Source organism: Gopherus flavomarginatus, chromosome 3 (assembly GCF_025201925.1).
Source record: "Gopherus flavomarginatus isolate rGopFla2 chromosome 3, rGopFla2.mat.asm, whole genome shotgun sequence".
NCBI classification, from domain to species: Eukaryota; Metazoa; Chordata; order Testudines; family Testudinidae; genus Gopherus; species Gopherus flavomarginatus.
This window is the reverse complement of record NC_066619.1, coordinates 88,563,983-88,578,820: the sequence shown is the minus strand read 5'-3', so window position 1 is coordinate 88,578,820 and position 14,838 is coordinate 88,563,983. Positions and strand designations below refer to the sequence as shown.

Here is a 14,838-nt window from a genome sequence, read left to right as displayed (position 1 = left end):
AGTAATTCGTGTTTATTTTGTGGCCAACAATCATCTTTGCTTCTGTGGCAATGTATCTGTCAGAGATTCCATTCTAGAACTCTCTTTTTAGGGCTTTATTAATGGAGGCTTTATCCCTATTTATTGTTGAATGTTCGAGTATCCAGGTTCAGGTTGGATTTGTACTTATATTTGGAAGGGAGGGATGAGGTTCTTCCCTGTGATTACGATCTAGGGTCCTTATCAGAGGGTCCAGAATAGAGCCACTCTTGACATCCAAGTCTAACTGAGGACTTGCCCTACCTCTCCCTGCTTATGTTTCTCATAAGGGAGGGAGGGTAGGTCTGTACAAACTAGGAAGCAAGTAAAGGAGGTAAGAAGCATGAGAATTACTGCCCCCTGGGCTGTTAAAGCCATTTATGGTGAACTCACAGTGGTGAAATGAGGACAGACACACACCACAACTTTTATTAAACTTTAACAAACCCCTGCTCTCCTTTACCAGGCATTTAAATGGTTCCAGTGAAGGAGTTACACAGCTCCTTACCATATAACTGGCTGTGGGTGTGGGCTCTGGGGTGGGGCTGGGGATGAAGTGTTTGGGGTGCAGAAGGATGCTCCAGGGCTACAGTGAGGAGAGAGACTCCCCCCAGCTCTCTCTTCCTGCGGCAGCACCTGGACTGGGGAGGGAGTGGCGCCTCTCCCCAGCACAGCAGTTCCGGGGCTGAGGCTGCTGTATGAGTGCCCCTCCCACTAGCTCTGGCAGGGCTGGGTTGGGACGGGGGAGGGGTGCCCTTCCTTCAGCAGTGGCAGGTCCATGGATGAGTTGGTGCCTAGGGAGGGGTGCCCCGGCCACAGCAGGTCTGGCCAGGCCTGTGCTCAGGCCACACCTCCCCTGGATGCAGGTTTGGCCAGGCTGTATTCAGGCTGCCTCTCCCCTGGCTGCAGCAGGTCCCGCAGGGTGGGTTCCCTGAGCACCTGCACTGTGCTAGCTTAGAGGGAACTTAGTTGCCAACCTCCTCTGCTTTTCCCACCCATTGAGGCAAGTGGGTGACATTTTTTCAGTACTTGAGGCCTGGTCTATACTACAAATGTTTACCAGCAAAACTTGTTTCTGTTGGCACAGCCTTTTAATGTGTCCACACTCTGTTTTGAATCATGTTGATAAAACCTTGAACTTTTGTTTGTGAAGTTAAACCAAATCCCCAAGCAACCTAAGCTTTCCACCAGTACCATCCTACTGGCACAATACCTGTGTGGACAGAAGTAACTGTACTGGTATAAGCAGTCCTCCAGCAACAAGCCCACAATGCATCTGTATCCACAGCAGTGACCACTCTGGTGAAAGGTAAAATATTTGTTAAAACAAAAGATAAGCAGTAAAAATGAGGTTTCAGGCCTGATGTATCATTATTTTGAATATGAATTTTGCCACTTGGGCTTCTCTCCAAGCAAACTTGTCACCCCTTCTATGACAAGAATGAAATAAAACAGGTGATAGAGCAGAAGGTCTGCTGATAGGCAATGTCTTGCGAGTGACATCCAAGCCTAGGAAGAACTTATATTTTCCTGCTAGGGACCCCTCCATCCTATGGCACTAAACTCTGACTGCCAGCTTTGGACTAAGAGCCAAAACAAGAGGATAAAGCTCTGTTAAAGCATCTCATACTTTAATTCTTCTTAAGTTCTGCAGTGCTCAGTAAATCCACACAGCCACAGAGTGGATACATCTGCTTTCTCACCATCAATCTCATAGTACAGGAGGTCTCATGGAGAAGACTGCGCCTTCTAATCTCAGTCCAAGTGAGACAACTGTGGTACATTGCAACTTGGATGACATTACTCGATCCTAAAGCCATCATCAATGCCTTCCCAAGATGGATATGATAAACAAAGCACTCATTTCCTCAGAAGATCCTGGTAAAGGGAGGAGCTATGTTAGGAAGATCTATAAGAAACCCAAGGCTGGTCAACACATAAGTTTTATGGGCATAACTAGTTCAGTTAGGGGTGTGATTTTTTTAAAAACAAAAATGATTTTACAAGTAAAAGCTCTAGTGTGGATGCTGTTAAACTGGTATAAAGCTCCCTGTACCAGCGTAGTTTATTCCTTTTCCTATTTGGGAATAGTTATACCAGTGTAAAGCACCTTTACACTGATATAACTGTACCCACACAATGGGGTTGTACCACTTTAACTATACTGGTATAGTTACAGTGGTACATGCTTCTAGTGTTCACAGAGCTTTAACATGTATTTCCTACCCATCACCCCACAGTGTAAATCATGGTTTTATCTCCAGTTACCAAAAAACAAAACAAAAAACAAAAAATGTACTGTGAATTGAGAAATAAAAACTTCAATATGTCACAAAAGGTCAAACAAACAGCATTTCTGTGAAGACTTCCTATAGCAGCAGTTGTAGTTGGAGCGGATTGTTCAAACTTTTCAAAGCAGCAGCTACCTAATGAGTCAGATGGCACTGGCTGTGCTATGGTATTTTAAATGTGCTGTGATACAAATGAATAACAATGTCATTGCGCATAAAATTCCTGCACCCAACAAATGGTCACATCAGGTTGCTGTTCAGTTACAGTGAAAAACTGAAATGACAAAGCCAACTACATATATTTTTTTAAATTTAAACATATGGGAGGATAACAGGTCTTGTCAACACAAACTGTCCTACAAGGCTGCAGCTTGGCACCAGCTCCAGCTGTGCACAACAGGCATTTCCCCTCAAGCCGACAGCACTATGCCCAAGATACTGAAGAGGATCAGCATCTTTTCTGATCCACTCCTTAAAGAGCACTTCACACTGCGAGAGCTTTGTCAAGGAAATATAGTATGATCCTAAAGTCACACTGTGAGATTAAAACACTTAAAAAAAAAAAAAGCAGTAGGCATTTTATTCAGAGTTAACGTAAATTACTATCCCTCACTTTTGCTAGCAAAAAGGAACAAAGGTAAGTAGACAGACCAATCAACTAAAGCCCTGTGAAGTTGTATCATCTCTCTCTCAGGGCTTATATGCTCACAAAAGTTATACCACTGTAACTATAATCAGGATAGTTAAAGCAATTCAATCCCCCACCCCTCACCATGGATGCAGTCATATTGGTAAAATGGTGCTTTATACTGATGGTGCTATTCCCATATAGGGGAGGGAATAAGTTATACCACTGTAAGGCATCTTTATATTGGTAGTTGCTAGGAGCATGGGTCTTCTCTACTACTCTCCTTCCTGGAAAGAGTAAAGTCTGGCTTTAATTAATTAGCAGTATTTTTTTAAAAATTACAGTCATTGTCAGAATTAAATACATTTTAAAAAAACAAAACAGCTACACTTGTTCTGAATCATCCTATCCAGGTTTTGAAGCCACACTCGATCAAATGCTTCTAATTAGTGAGTGAGCATTCCCTACCATTTCCATCCCACCATCAACCTCAGCCTAGACCAATCCACACAAGCAGTTCATTTCCTAGACACTACTGTGCTAATAAGCAATGGTCACAACCACCACCCTATATCGGAAACCTACTGACCACTATACTTACCTACATGCCTCCAGCTTCCATCCAGTACACAACACACAATCCATTGTCTACAGCCAAGCTCTAAGATACAACTGCATTTGCTCCAATCCCTCAGACAGAGACAAACACCTACAAGATCTCTATCAAGCATTCTTAAAACTACAATACCCACCTGCTGAAGTGAAAAAACAGATTGACAGAGCCAGAAGAGTGCCCAGAAATCACCTACTACAGGACAGGCCCAACAAAGAAAATAACAGAATGCCACTAGCTGTCACCTTCAGCCCCCAACTAAAACACTCTCCAGTGCATCATCAAAGATCTATAACCTATCCTGAAAGATGATCTCTCACTCTCACACATCTTGGGAGACAGACCAGCCCTCACTTACAGACAGCCCCCTACCTGAAGCAAATACTCACCAGCAACTGCACACCATACAACAAACACTAACCCAGGAAGCTATCCTTGCAACAAAGCCTGATGCCAACTCTGTCCACATATCTATTCGAGTGACACCATCATAGGACCTAATCACAACAATCACGCCATCAGGGGCTCGTTCACCTGCACATCTACCAAAATGATATATGCCATCATGTGCCAGCAATGCCCCTCTGCCATATACATTGGCCAAACTGGACAGTCTCTACGCAAAAGAATAAATGGACACAAATCTGACATCAAGAATCATAACATTCAAAAACCAGTGGGAGAACACTTCAACCTCTCTAACCACTCAGTAACAGACTTGAATGTGGCAATTTTACAACAAAAAACTTCAAGAACAGACTCCAAAGAGAGACTGCTGAACTTGAATTAATATGCAAATTAGATACAATTAACTTAAGTTTGAACAGAGACTGGGAATGGTTGTGCCATTACACTAATTGAATATTTCCCCATGTTAAGTATCCTCACACCTTCTATGGGTCATCTCAATTATCACTTCGAAAGTTTTTTTTCTTCCTGCTGCTGATAGCTCATTTCAATTGATTGGCTTCTTACAGTTGATATGGCTACTTCCACCTTTTCATATTCTCTGTATGTATAAATATCTTCTTGCTGTATGTTTCAGTCTATGCATCCAATGAAGTGGGCTGAAGCCCACGAAAGCTTATGCTCAAATAAATTTGTTAGTCTCTAAGGTGCCACAAGTACTCCTGTTCTTTTTGGGGATACAGACTAACACAGCTGCTACTCTGAAACCATTCCCTTCTGTTTACCATGGAAAAGGTAAGAAAGCTGAAACATTAAGGGCATGACCATGCATCCAGACTGTTCCCATGTGCAGAGGTGTTCAGACCAACATTTCGCTTCATGCCCCATATTTAAGTTTTTTTTGACTGCCGTAAGATCTGGACTGATTGCCCCAGCAGCACTTTATTAACCTATTGAGACAATCTCTATATTAGTAATGATATTAGAAAAGAAACTACAGTAGGGTAGGAAGAAACTTGACCCAATTTAAGATTTCTATACTATATTTGATGAAATTATTGCCGATGATGGCTATTCTGTACTGCAACTGGTAACCAAATGAAGCCTGGGTAATGTTTGGGAGGTAATTCTAAGAGGATAGAAAGAAGCAACTGTCCAGATATAAAATACTTCATTTTCTATAAATATTTTCTACTCCAAAAGTAAGAGTGGTTTGTGGAAGCACTGGACTAGTCCTAGGAACCAGCCTTTTTTGGGTCTTCAAAGATTAGAAGAAGAATGGTCTTGTGATTTAGACTCAGCAAATCTAGGATCAATTCCTACATCAGCAATAGAGTTCCTGACTTTGGAAAGGTCACTTCAACTCTCTACCTCACTTTCCTAGATGTAAAATGAAGATAATTGAGCTGACTTTCTCTCTGCCTCTGTCTTGTCTATTTTAGATTGTAATCCTTTCACCCCAGGGACTGTCTCTTCCTATGGCTGTTCAGTGCCTAGCTCAGTGATACTGTATTAATAATCATGTGAAGCCCCTAGCCATAGGGCCTCCCCCTTGCCCTGTCTGATGTTTGGTCAGTCAGCAGATCAGGTAAATTTAGAAGGAAGAGAGCAACTATAATAAGCTTCCACTTATGTATTTTTGTGATTAAAGTGACTGTTGCTAACCATGCTTATTAGAAATAAAGACAAACCCTGCTCTTAGAGATATGTATTGCATAGCAGCAGAGAACTTGTTTAATAATTATTAATTTGAAGTGCAATCTGCTGAAAGGTTGACTTCTCAGGCCTAAATTCTTGGCCCATGAATGCTATTCTTTGAACAGATTTCAGTTACTCAAAAGTTTGCTAATGTACATACATGAGGCAATCAAATAGATTGGACCATGCAAGTCCCAGGAATAGCCATATTAAGACTATTAAGTATTTTTTTCCTTGGAGGGAAGGGGAAGGTATTCAGAGATTAAAAGGGTACTGAAGTTTATAAGAACAAGACAATAGCTTACAATTTACGAAGTTAGTAAATTTTTACAGTAGAAGATAGTAAGCATAACAGTGTAGGAGTCTGTAAGTTTATTCAGATCTTTGGTTCACTATAAAATCCTATAGCTTACTCCAATGTTCAACAGCCCTAAATTTTGTTCAAGTAGCAGTAATGATAAAATAGCATAAGCAATTCTGCATTCAAGTTGACTGATGTTTGTTGGAGTTTTGTGTTTTTTGTGGTCTAGGCAGCTCAGTAAATTTGACTTGATGTACTGTGGTTGGCCAATATTTATTGGCCAATATTTATTGGCCAGACAAGCAGACCCAGTTTGCAGATTCTGGCTGCATTGAAGTCAATGGCAAAACTCCCCTGGACCTCAACGAAGCCAGAATTTTCCCCACACTAGTTAGTTTTTATTATTTTTTTTAAATCTCCACACCGCAACACCCTCCTCTCAAACACACATGAAAACTGAAAGTTAGTTATTTGAAATTGTAGGCCCTTAACTGCCCTTTTACATGCTAATTAAGTATACTGGGTAGGGTGACCAGACAGCAAATGTGAAAAATTGGGACAGGGGATAGGGGGAGAGGGTGTAATAGGAGCCTATATAAAAAAAAGACCCCAAAATTGGGACTATCCCTATAAAATCAGGACATCTGGTCACCCTAATACTGGGTTCCATTTCTGCTATATGTCTTTCTAGCTGCCCAAGCCAGTGTTGTAATACCACACTATGGTGATATGGAGGTTTATTGTCATTAAACACACAACCTGCATTAAGCTCTGCTTTTCTCCCTCCCATGCCTTTACATTTTAATAAAGCAGCATGGAATAGCAGTTCTGCACAAGCACCATGACCCTAGACCAGAACACTTGACTTCACTACTGCTGCCGCAGGTAGTGGGATAGGTCATTTTGATTAGCAGTTTGGTAATGGTAGTTAAGGTGACTAAGAAGAAAGTCATCATTTAGAACTGGGCTGCTTTGCTCTAGACTGCTTTTTATTTAAAAGAAGGGGGGAAAAAATTCTCCCAGTCAGCACTATCGAGCCTGCACAGGGAGGCAGTAAAGATTTTAGCACTGAAGACTCAGAGTGTGGTGCAGGAATTGGGGTGAATGCTCCAAGAGGAAAGAGAGGTAGTGGTGAGAAATTAGCATGAACAGAAGTCAGCGCTCTAACTTTGAGGATTGCTCTACATCTAAAACTTGGATCAAACTAGGTACATCATCAGGGTTTTGAAAAATTTCATATCCTGCACAACAGTAATGTTAACCTAATCTTCACTGGAAGTACAGGCTTGTCTTCACTACAGGGGTAAACTGACCTAAGTTATCCTACTCCAGCTACGTGAATAAGGATGTAGCTTAGGTCAACTTGTCCTGGTGGCTTCACTGCACTGCATCAATGAGAGACTCTCTCCAGTCAACTTCCCTTACTCCTCTCGGAGAGCTGGAGTACGGGGATCGACCAGAGAGCTCTTTGCTGTTGACTTAGCAGGTCTTCACTAGACCTGCAAAACTGATCCCTGCTTCATTAGACCCATAAAATCAATCTCCCTATAGTGAAGACCAGCCCACAGCTAAGTCGATGGAAGAATTATTCCATTGACCTAACTACAGCGAGTCTCAAGTGGTGTAGCAAGTGTCTACGCTATAGCAGAGTAGCTGCGGCACTACCACTATATAGCGTAGTGTATATAGTGTACTGTAGGGTCTGCCAGAGGTGTACATATTCAGCAGTTTTATAAAGTGGCTCTTAAAAAAATTAAATAATCGCTACAAAAATGTATTCTAAAGTTACTAACTTGGGTAAAATCCTACTACGCACAAGGCAGCTTGTAATTTCATGCAATTAGGCATGTTAGATTAAAGACAGTGGGGCACCGTGGAGTTAATGTGACCTACTACCTAGTATGAAGGCTACATATTGCCTTTTCTGCACTGGATTTTACCTCAATTAACTAACTCATCACTACAAAAAAGTGTGTTCTGAAGTCATGTGGCTGTGATGTCTTAAATTGGGGGGGGGGATTACATATGGCTGGCTGATAAGAGCCTATGTCACTTTTCGGATCATGATTTGTGTTTTCTATTAAAGAATCTCTAGAAGTTTTGTTTCGTGCCAGCAATTAGAATTGTTATATAGAACTATAAATTATAGTTATAATTTCTAGTAGTCTTCCCAAGTTCACTTCATTGTAAAGCTTGGAATCTAAGGGTAAGGAATATATCATGTATATTGGGTAGGAATTTACAATATTCCACTTCAGTAAACAGAACCCACTTGCACAGTTTAAGTGGTTGTCCTACCTTTCATATTTGCAGATAAAACTGAAATATTACAACTTTTGCACATTAGTCTTCCCACTAAACTATTTCTTTAGTATTATCTTACAATCTTTGAGTGCGAGCTATTTAAAACACCTCACTCCACTTCTGGGAAAGTCTTATGAAATTAAATAGAGCTGAAGTCAGTAGAGTTATATAGCAGTTATTCTGAAAAACCTACATAAAATTGGAAGAATGATACATCTTTGCTATACATTTTAAAAATCAAAACATCCTGTAGATCTCTACGGTGGAAGTCTCCCCTGAATTCTATGGGACTGTTAAAAGAGCTGATAAAAACCAAACAGCACCATTAAAATTCTACAGGACTTTTCCCATGGAAAAAAAAAGTCTGAAGATAAATTAAAAATAAAATCCTGATTACAAGCACAGAGACAAAAACAGAACTTTTCTATTGTGCTTTCACACCATAAAATGGAACATAAACAGTGTAAAAAACCAGATATGTCCTGTTGGCTGCAGTTTAGAACTCATGGAAAGTATTTGGAGAATCTCCTCTTCATATTTGTCTTCATCTGAAAGGAAGAATGAAACAAGTAGCTCTTTCAATGGTGAACTTGCACATCTTCTGGTTTTATTAAAAAAACTTGAGTCCTTAGAACGAGTTTCTACTGGGCAGTCAGTAGCACAGGGTGTTTAAAGGAGGTGTGAATAGCTGCTATACTGAACGTTCACAAGATAAAAGAGTCTGAGCTTTTACAGTCCTCACTATCATTCAGTCTGTAAACTCTAAATAGCTGACAGAAGTCAAATTCTTTAACTGTAGGTCATCCAATTTACTAGCTTTGGCGACACAGAAATTTTGGATAAGAAGCCAACTCCTGTTTTATTGCAAGTCACACAATATTTGGTGTTTTTCTTAAGGCTCTAGCTGTTGGAACCAAACAATTGCATCAGAATCTCAGCTTTCATTAAAAAGAAAATAAAAGTAAGCTTCTAACTCTCAGTTCCAAGGGGGAGGGGGGATGGGGTGTATGCTCTAAAGGCACAGAAACTAGAATTAGAAGAAGTGTCCCTTCAACAAGAGGTTACTTGAGTTTTGGACACCTATACCTTAGTACCAATACAGACTGGCTTAAAAAAAAAAACAACCAAAAAAAACCACACACCACAGGATATTTTGTGGCCTGACTTAGGGTATGGCTACACTTGAAATTTCAAAGCGCTGCAGGGCTTTGAAGTGTGAGTGTGGTCGGAGCACCAGCGCTGCACATAAACCACATCCTCTACGGGTGTAGCTTGCAGCGCTGGGAGCCGAGCTTGCAGCGCTGCGGCACTGATTACACTGAGGCTTTACAGCGCTGTATCTTGCAGCGCTCAGGGGGGTGTTTTTTCACACCCCTGAGCGCGAAAGTTGCAGCGCTGTAAAGCGCCAGTGTAGCCAAGCCCTCATGATTTTTGAAAGCCTGGATCTGGCACTAGTGCAGACTATTGAAATTACAGTGATGGTGATAGTGCCTCTTTTGAGAATAGTTACTAAACAGATTAATCTTCCAAGACTTACGACATTACGTTTCCTGTTTCTAATGTTTGCATTAAGCTTGTTTGCAACTTACAGCTTTAGATCCTGTTCATATTAAGGTGGAGGATGGAAGATTATGCATCTGCTACCTCATTCTTTTAAGCAAATTTACTTACTACAACCATCTTGAAACATTTGTGGGATACAATACAAAGTCCCATAAACACATTTGCATAAGGAACAATCTTTCTGTAGCCAGTTTCCATGGAGAACAGCACCACAGTCTCTGATAAGAAGAACAGATTTCAGATTTTAAAGGTGATCCCATTGGACCAAAATACACCACTTTCATCAGTTCCTTTACCTTTTCCGTTCATCAAAGTCACAGTATCGCCCAGTGAAATATTTTGGACATGCACAAAAACTGCCTAGGATACAGGTTCCTCCATTTTTGCAGCAGTGTCTATTTAACTTCTTACCTGGGATTTTGAAAAAATAAATTGTTAAAGTTATTTGCATGCCTATCAGCATTTGACAGCTATAAATGAGGATCCCTTTCACCTGCACTGAAATACATGGAACTAGCCAGATAGTGAGAAATAGACATTTAGTAAAGAATTAGAAGAAGTGTCCCTTCAACAAGAGGTTACTTGAGTTTTGGACACCTATACCTTGGTACCAATACAGACTAGAAACCAACACAGACTTTCAGTCCCATGATTTTCTCATGTTATTGTCTACCATACACAGAAGTCAAAGGGGGAAAAAAACCTAGGTCCACAAAGTTGTTTTTAGTAAAATAATCCCAATCCACTGTGATCAGGAAAACTTTACTGGCATGTGACTAGTATAATTTGGCAATGATACAGGGAAGGCCTTTGAGTATTCTTTCAGTTAAAGCTACAGCTAAAGGAAGAAGTGTCAACAGATTTATTAAACAAGAAATTAGTGTCTTGGAGAAATTTTAAAGACTACTATGGAAAAGCTATATTGGACTCATTTGTTTATGTTTTTTCACTATAAAGACCAATTCTATGGCTTAGTGCAGAGCAAAATATTTTCAAGATGCAGCAAGTAAATCTAATTTCCAATCCTACACCCATTATTTAAAACGTATTTGATTTAACTTAAGCCAATAGATTTTTAAAAAGCCTCAACTAGCCCTGGGAAAATACTGTCAAGTGTTTACTCATTGGAATTGTCTTGGTAGGTGATCATGCCTTTGTTGTAGGCTTTCCAAGGGCATCCTAGTAAATCAGTTCGCTGGCAGGAATGTTTGCGGGAACATTGGAGTTTACTTGGCTGTTGGAGAATAATCAAAGAAAATTCACCTTCCATGAGAATTCACATCAGAAATGTGACGTTAAAGAATAGAATCACAGGAAATAGAAACATATAGAATGACTTAGGGGGCCCATGCCCAGATATGGGCTACAGACCAAGATTTGTTTAATGTCTTTAATAAGTTCTTGAGCGCACATAGACAGTTAGCAAAACAGAGCAGAGGTAATTTTCAAGTTAGTTATTCATATGAATTATTCTCCTAGCACCCTTCTCACTATGGTAGAAAGACTGGTGCTGGTGCAGTTTTCCTAATTATACATAATGTATTAACTTACTGTCTGTGAGGCCAATAAAAGGTACAAGAGATTGCAGTTCTGAAAAGCTATTTGTTTCATTAATGGTCTTCAGGAAAAAGTCAAAATATCTCAGAGGTGGTTGTATTCCAAGAACAGCCAGATTTGTCCTATGCTTTGGCTTCCTTTCTTCATGCTCTTAATTTGAATATAGAGAAATACATTTATTTAGTATAAGAATCAAAGGTAATATTTTAAAGAACCCCTTTGCCATTCAACCAATAAGAAAAATCCTCTTACCAGTTCCAATTCCAGCTTAACAGTGTCAGAAAACAGAGCCAAAATGAAAACCAATCTAAAACAGACAGAGAACTCAGTTTAGCTGCAAAGAAGAAATGAAATTACAGTTTGACAGAAGAGGGAGGAAAGAAAAAAACCCCATAATGCAGGTAAATATTCAGTTATTAAAATTTCAGTTCTCATCTTAAGTAATTACTGCCAAGTGGAAAAAAAAAAACCAAGAAAACCTTTTAAGATAACAAAAAGTCAGTCAAAAAGTTGACAGTTGCAAAGGTGATGTTCTCAATGTTTCTAACCTAGTTGAGACCCTCTTGCTCATTATCCTTCTGTCTCAGGAGACAAATGCTGCAAAAATAGCTTCAGTATTCCACCAACAACTTAACAGGCACCTTCATTTACTGGCCAGAGCCATCATCCACAGAGAAACCTGGAAGCAACTTTCTTTGTTTGTTTTGTCTGATAGAAACAAAGTGTTACTTTAGCTTTTCCTTGTAACAGGTCAAACAATAAACAATTGAAAGTCAATTATCACCTGTCTACTCCTCCTCCACACACTGATATCTCCATTAAAGCTCACCTAAAGGGACAACAGAACTGAGCTTGCTGCTACCAATGAATACTCTCCCTGTTCTCCAATCTCCACTGGTTCTGCATTGATTCATATAGACTGATGTAACTCTATCAGCTTCAGTGAAGTTACTTGTTATTTACACCTGTGTAAGCAGAGGTGGGCCCAATATCTTTTAGAAGGGCCAGCAGACAGACCCCTCAGGTGAGTGGATCTGACTCCTCTATTATTGTATGCAGCGTTGTTGTAGCTGGGGTGAGCCCAGGATATTAGTGAGACAAGATGGGTGAGGTAATATCCTTTATTGGACTGACTTCTGTTGCAGAGAGACAAGCTATTGAGTTTACACATAGGTCTTCTTCAGGTCAGAGAGCTCTGGGTATGGCTATACTTACAATTGTACAGCACTAGGAGTTACAGCTGTCTTCGTACAGCTGTGGAGGGAAAGCGCTGCAGTGTGGCCACACTGACAGCTACCAGCCTTGCAGTGTGGCCACATTTGCAGTGCTGTTGGGAGTGGTGCATTGTGGGCAGCTATCCCAGCGTTCAAGTGGCTGCAACATGCTTTTCAAAACAGGGGTGTGTGTGACAGGGAGTGTGGGGGAGACAGAGAGAGTAGACTTTTGGAGTTGACACTGTTCTCAGCTCCCTGCCTTGCAAGTTCTAAGGACTGGAAGATACACAGCACCTACCTTCAATAATTTTAAAAGTTTTGACCCCTTCCCCCACCCCTCTCTTATTCACTAAATGCAAATTATACACTCCTAAATAGCCTTCAGACCACATAAGCAGTTGCTCAACACGGACTCCCCTCTCTCCTCAAGCAAACAGCTGTGAACATTCCAAAGCAATTCCCCTGCCTCCGCTTGTCGCTCGCTGGAGCAAAGAGCAGCTGTGTTTGTTTTTTAGATAAGTAGCTCTGGGGAGCTCGGAGTTCAGCCATTCTTCTGGTTTGTTGTGGACAGGAATTCTGGGATACCTCCTAATACCCTGGAGGCCAATAACAGTTCTTTTGGTGGCCACACTTGATGAGCAGCGCTGCATCACCAGCGCTGCAATCGTTACACCCCAAGCAGACCAGGTGTACAACCAGTGCTGCAGCCAGGGAGTTGTAGCGCTGGATGTGCCTTGCAGGTGTGGACAGTTACTAAGTTGCAGCGCTGTAAACCCACCACCAGCGCTGCAACTCTCCAGTGTAGCCAAGCCCTCTGTGTAATCTCAAAAGCTTGTCTCGCTCACCAACAGAAATAGGTCCAATAAAATATATTATCTCACCTGATTAATCTCACCTGCTGTTAAATTACACTCTCACTGTGCACTGGTAAATGACTACACAGGGGCAAGGCAGTGGAGAATCAGGGCTGGAAGTTGTGTTTTCACTAGGGACATTTTTGCAAAGTTTCATATTGTTACTAATGATGGTCCAGTTTAACCAGTGTTAGCAATGGTGGGAGCTTGTGGTGATGGAGCATAGCTGGTGCTAGTATTTTAAATATTGTCATCTAACCCTGTTTGGAACAAATCTAATTGAATCTAATGGAATGTTTGCAAAATTTCCCCAGTGTAGTGTGGTCTTTGAAAAAAAAATCAAGCAACTCTTTTCTCATATGAAAAAATATTGTGAGCATTATGTAAAATAACTTGCAAGCTAACTTTTGAAAAGGCAGCCCTGCATATTTAGATATAAATTGTTGTTTACTAAAATTTAGCTTTAAGCATTAATGTGTCCTGGAATGTCTGTTTGTTCTCCTGTTTTGATATGAAACAAAGAGAAATATACAGAGTACAAACCTTGTTTCTTCTAGAACATAGTAGAGGAAACATTTTCAAGTTGTAGGGTGCTGTGTAGTACTTCTTTGCATAGTTCCCCCCCCCTCTTCTTTAGTTTCTTGGTGTTAAATTAAACTGGCAACATTACAGGGTATTTTAAATCAATGCTCTCAGAACTGTAAGAAGTGTGAAGTTGCCAGTGAAGAGTCAGTGAGGAGGCAGGGATAGTAGTTATCAGCTCCTCCACATAAATATCCTGAGCATTAGAGCTGGGTGAACCTTCCAAGTTTGATTAAAAAGGATTAATGATTTTTTTTGTATGAGAACCAATTTGTGTGGGTTTGTAAACCATTAAGTTTGAAGAGATTTGTATTTAAATGAACCCAGTTTTCCAATGGACAAATATTATTGCAAACCTTTAGGCAAGACATGGGTTTGACAAATTCACACAGTTTTGCACGGGTTTGCTCCATTTAATTAGTTTGCAAGAATTAGAAGGGGCTTTAGCTCAAATGCTAGACCCAAAATCTGATCTAAGGAAAACAGATGTATTATTGTTTTTACAGTGCTGAAAGCATGGTAGGGGCTTTACATGCAGTTCTGAAGACAAGGGGGTTGATTCTCATTTCATTGATGTTAGCGTGATGGAGTTTCTACTGAGATGAGAACGAGGCCCCTTGGGTTGGATCCTTGGCTGGTGTAAATTGGTGTGGTTCCATTGATTTCAATGGCACTATTCTGATTTACACCAGTTGAGAATCTGATTCATAGTCTTTAATTACATATTCATAAAATAAACCAGGTCTTCAGAGGGTGTAAATTGGCACCAGTCTGCTGAGGTCAATGGAGCAATACAAGTTTACACTA

General features: G+C 40.5%; 1 protein-coding gene across 1 annotated transcript; it reads right to left on the bottom strand.

The window, feature by feature from the left end:
* Positions 1–8,696: 8,696 nt before the first annotated feature.
* Positions 8,697–11,952, bottom strand: TDGF1 (teratocarcinoma-derived growth factor 1). The gene is made up of 6 exons (XM_050946027.1): positions 11,930–11,952; positions 11,634–11,688; positions 11,376–11,529; positions 10,121–10,235; positions 9,933–10,042; positions 8,697–8,809 (listed from the first exon to the last, which is right to left on the bottom strand). The coding sequence occupies exons 1-6, from the start codon at positions 11,950–11,952 to the stop codon at positions 8,697–8,699; spliced, it is 570 nt and encodes a 189-aa protein (XP_050801984.1).
* Between the last annotated feature and the right edge of the window lie 2,886 nt (positions 11,953–14,838).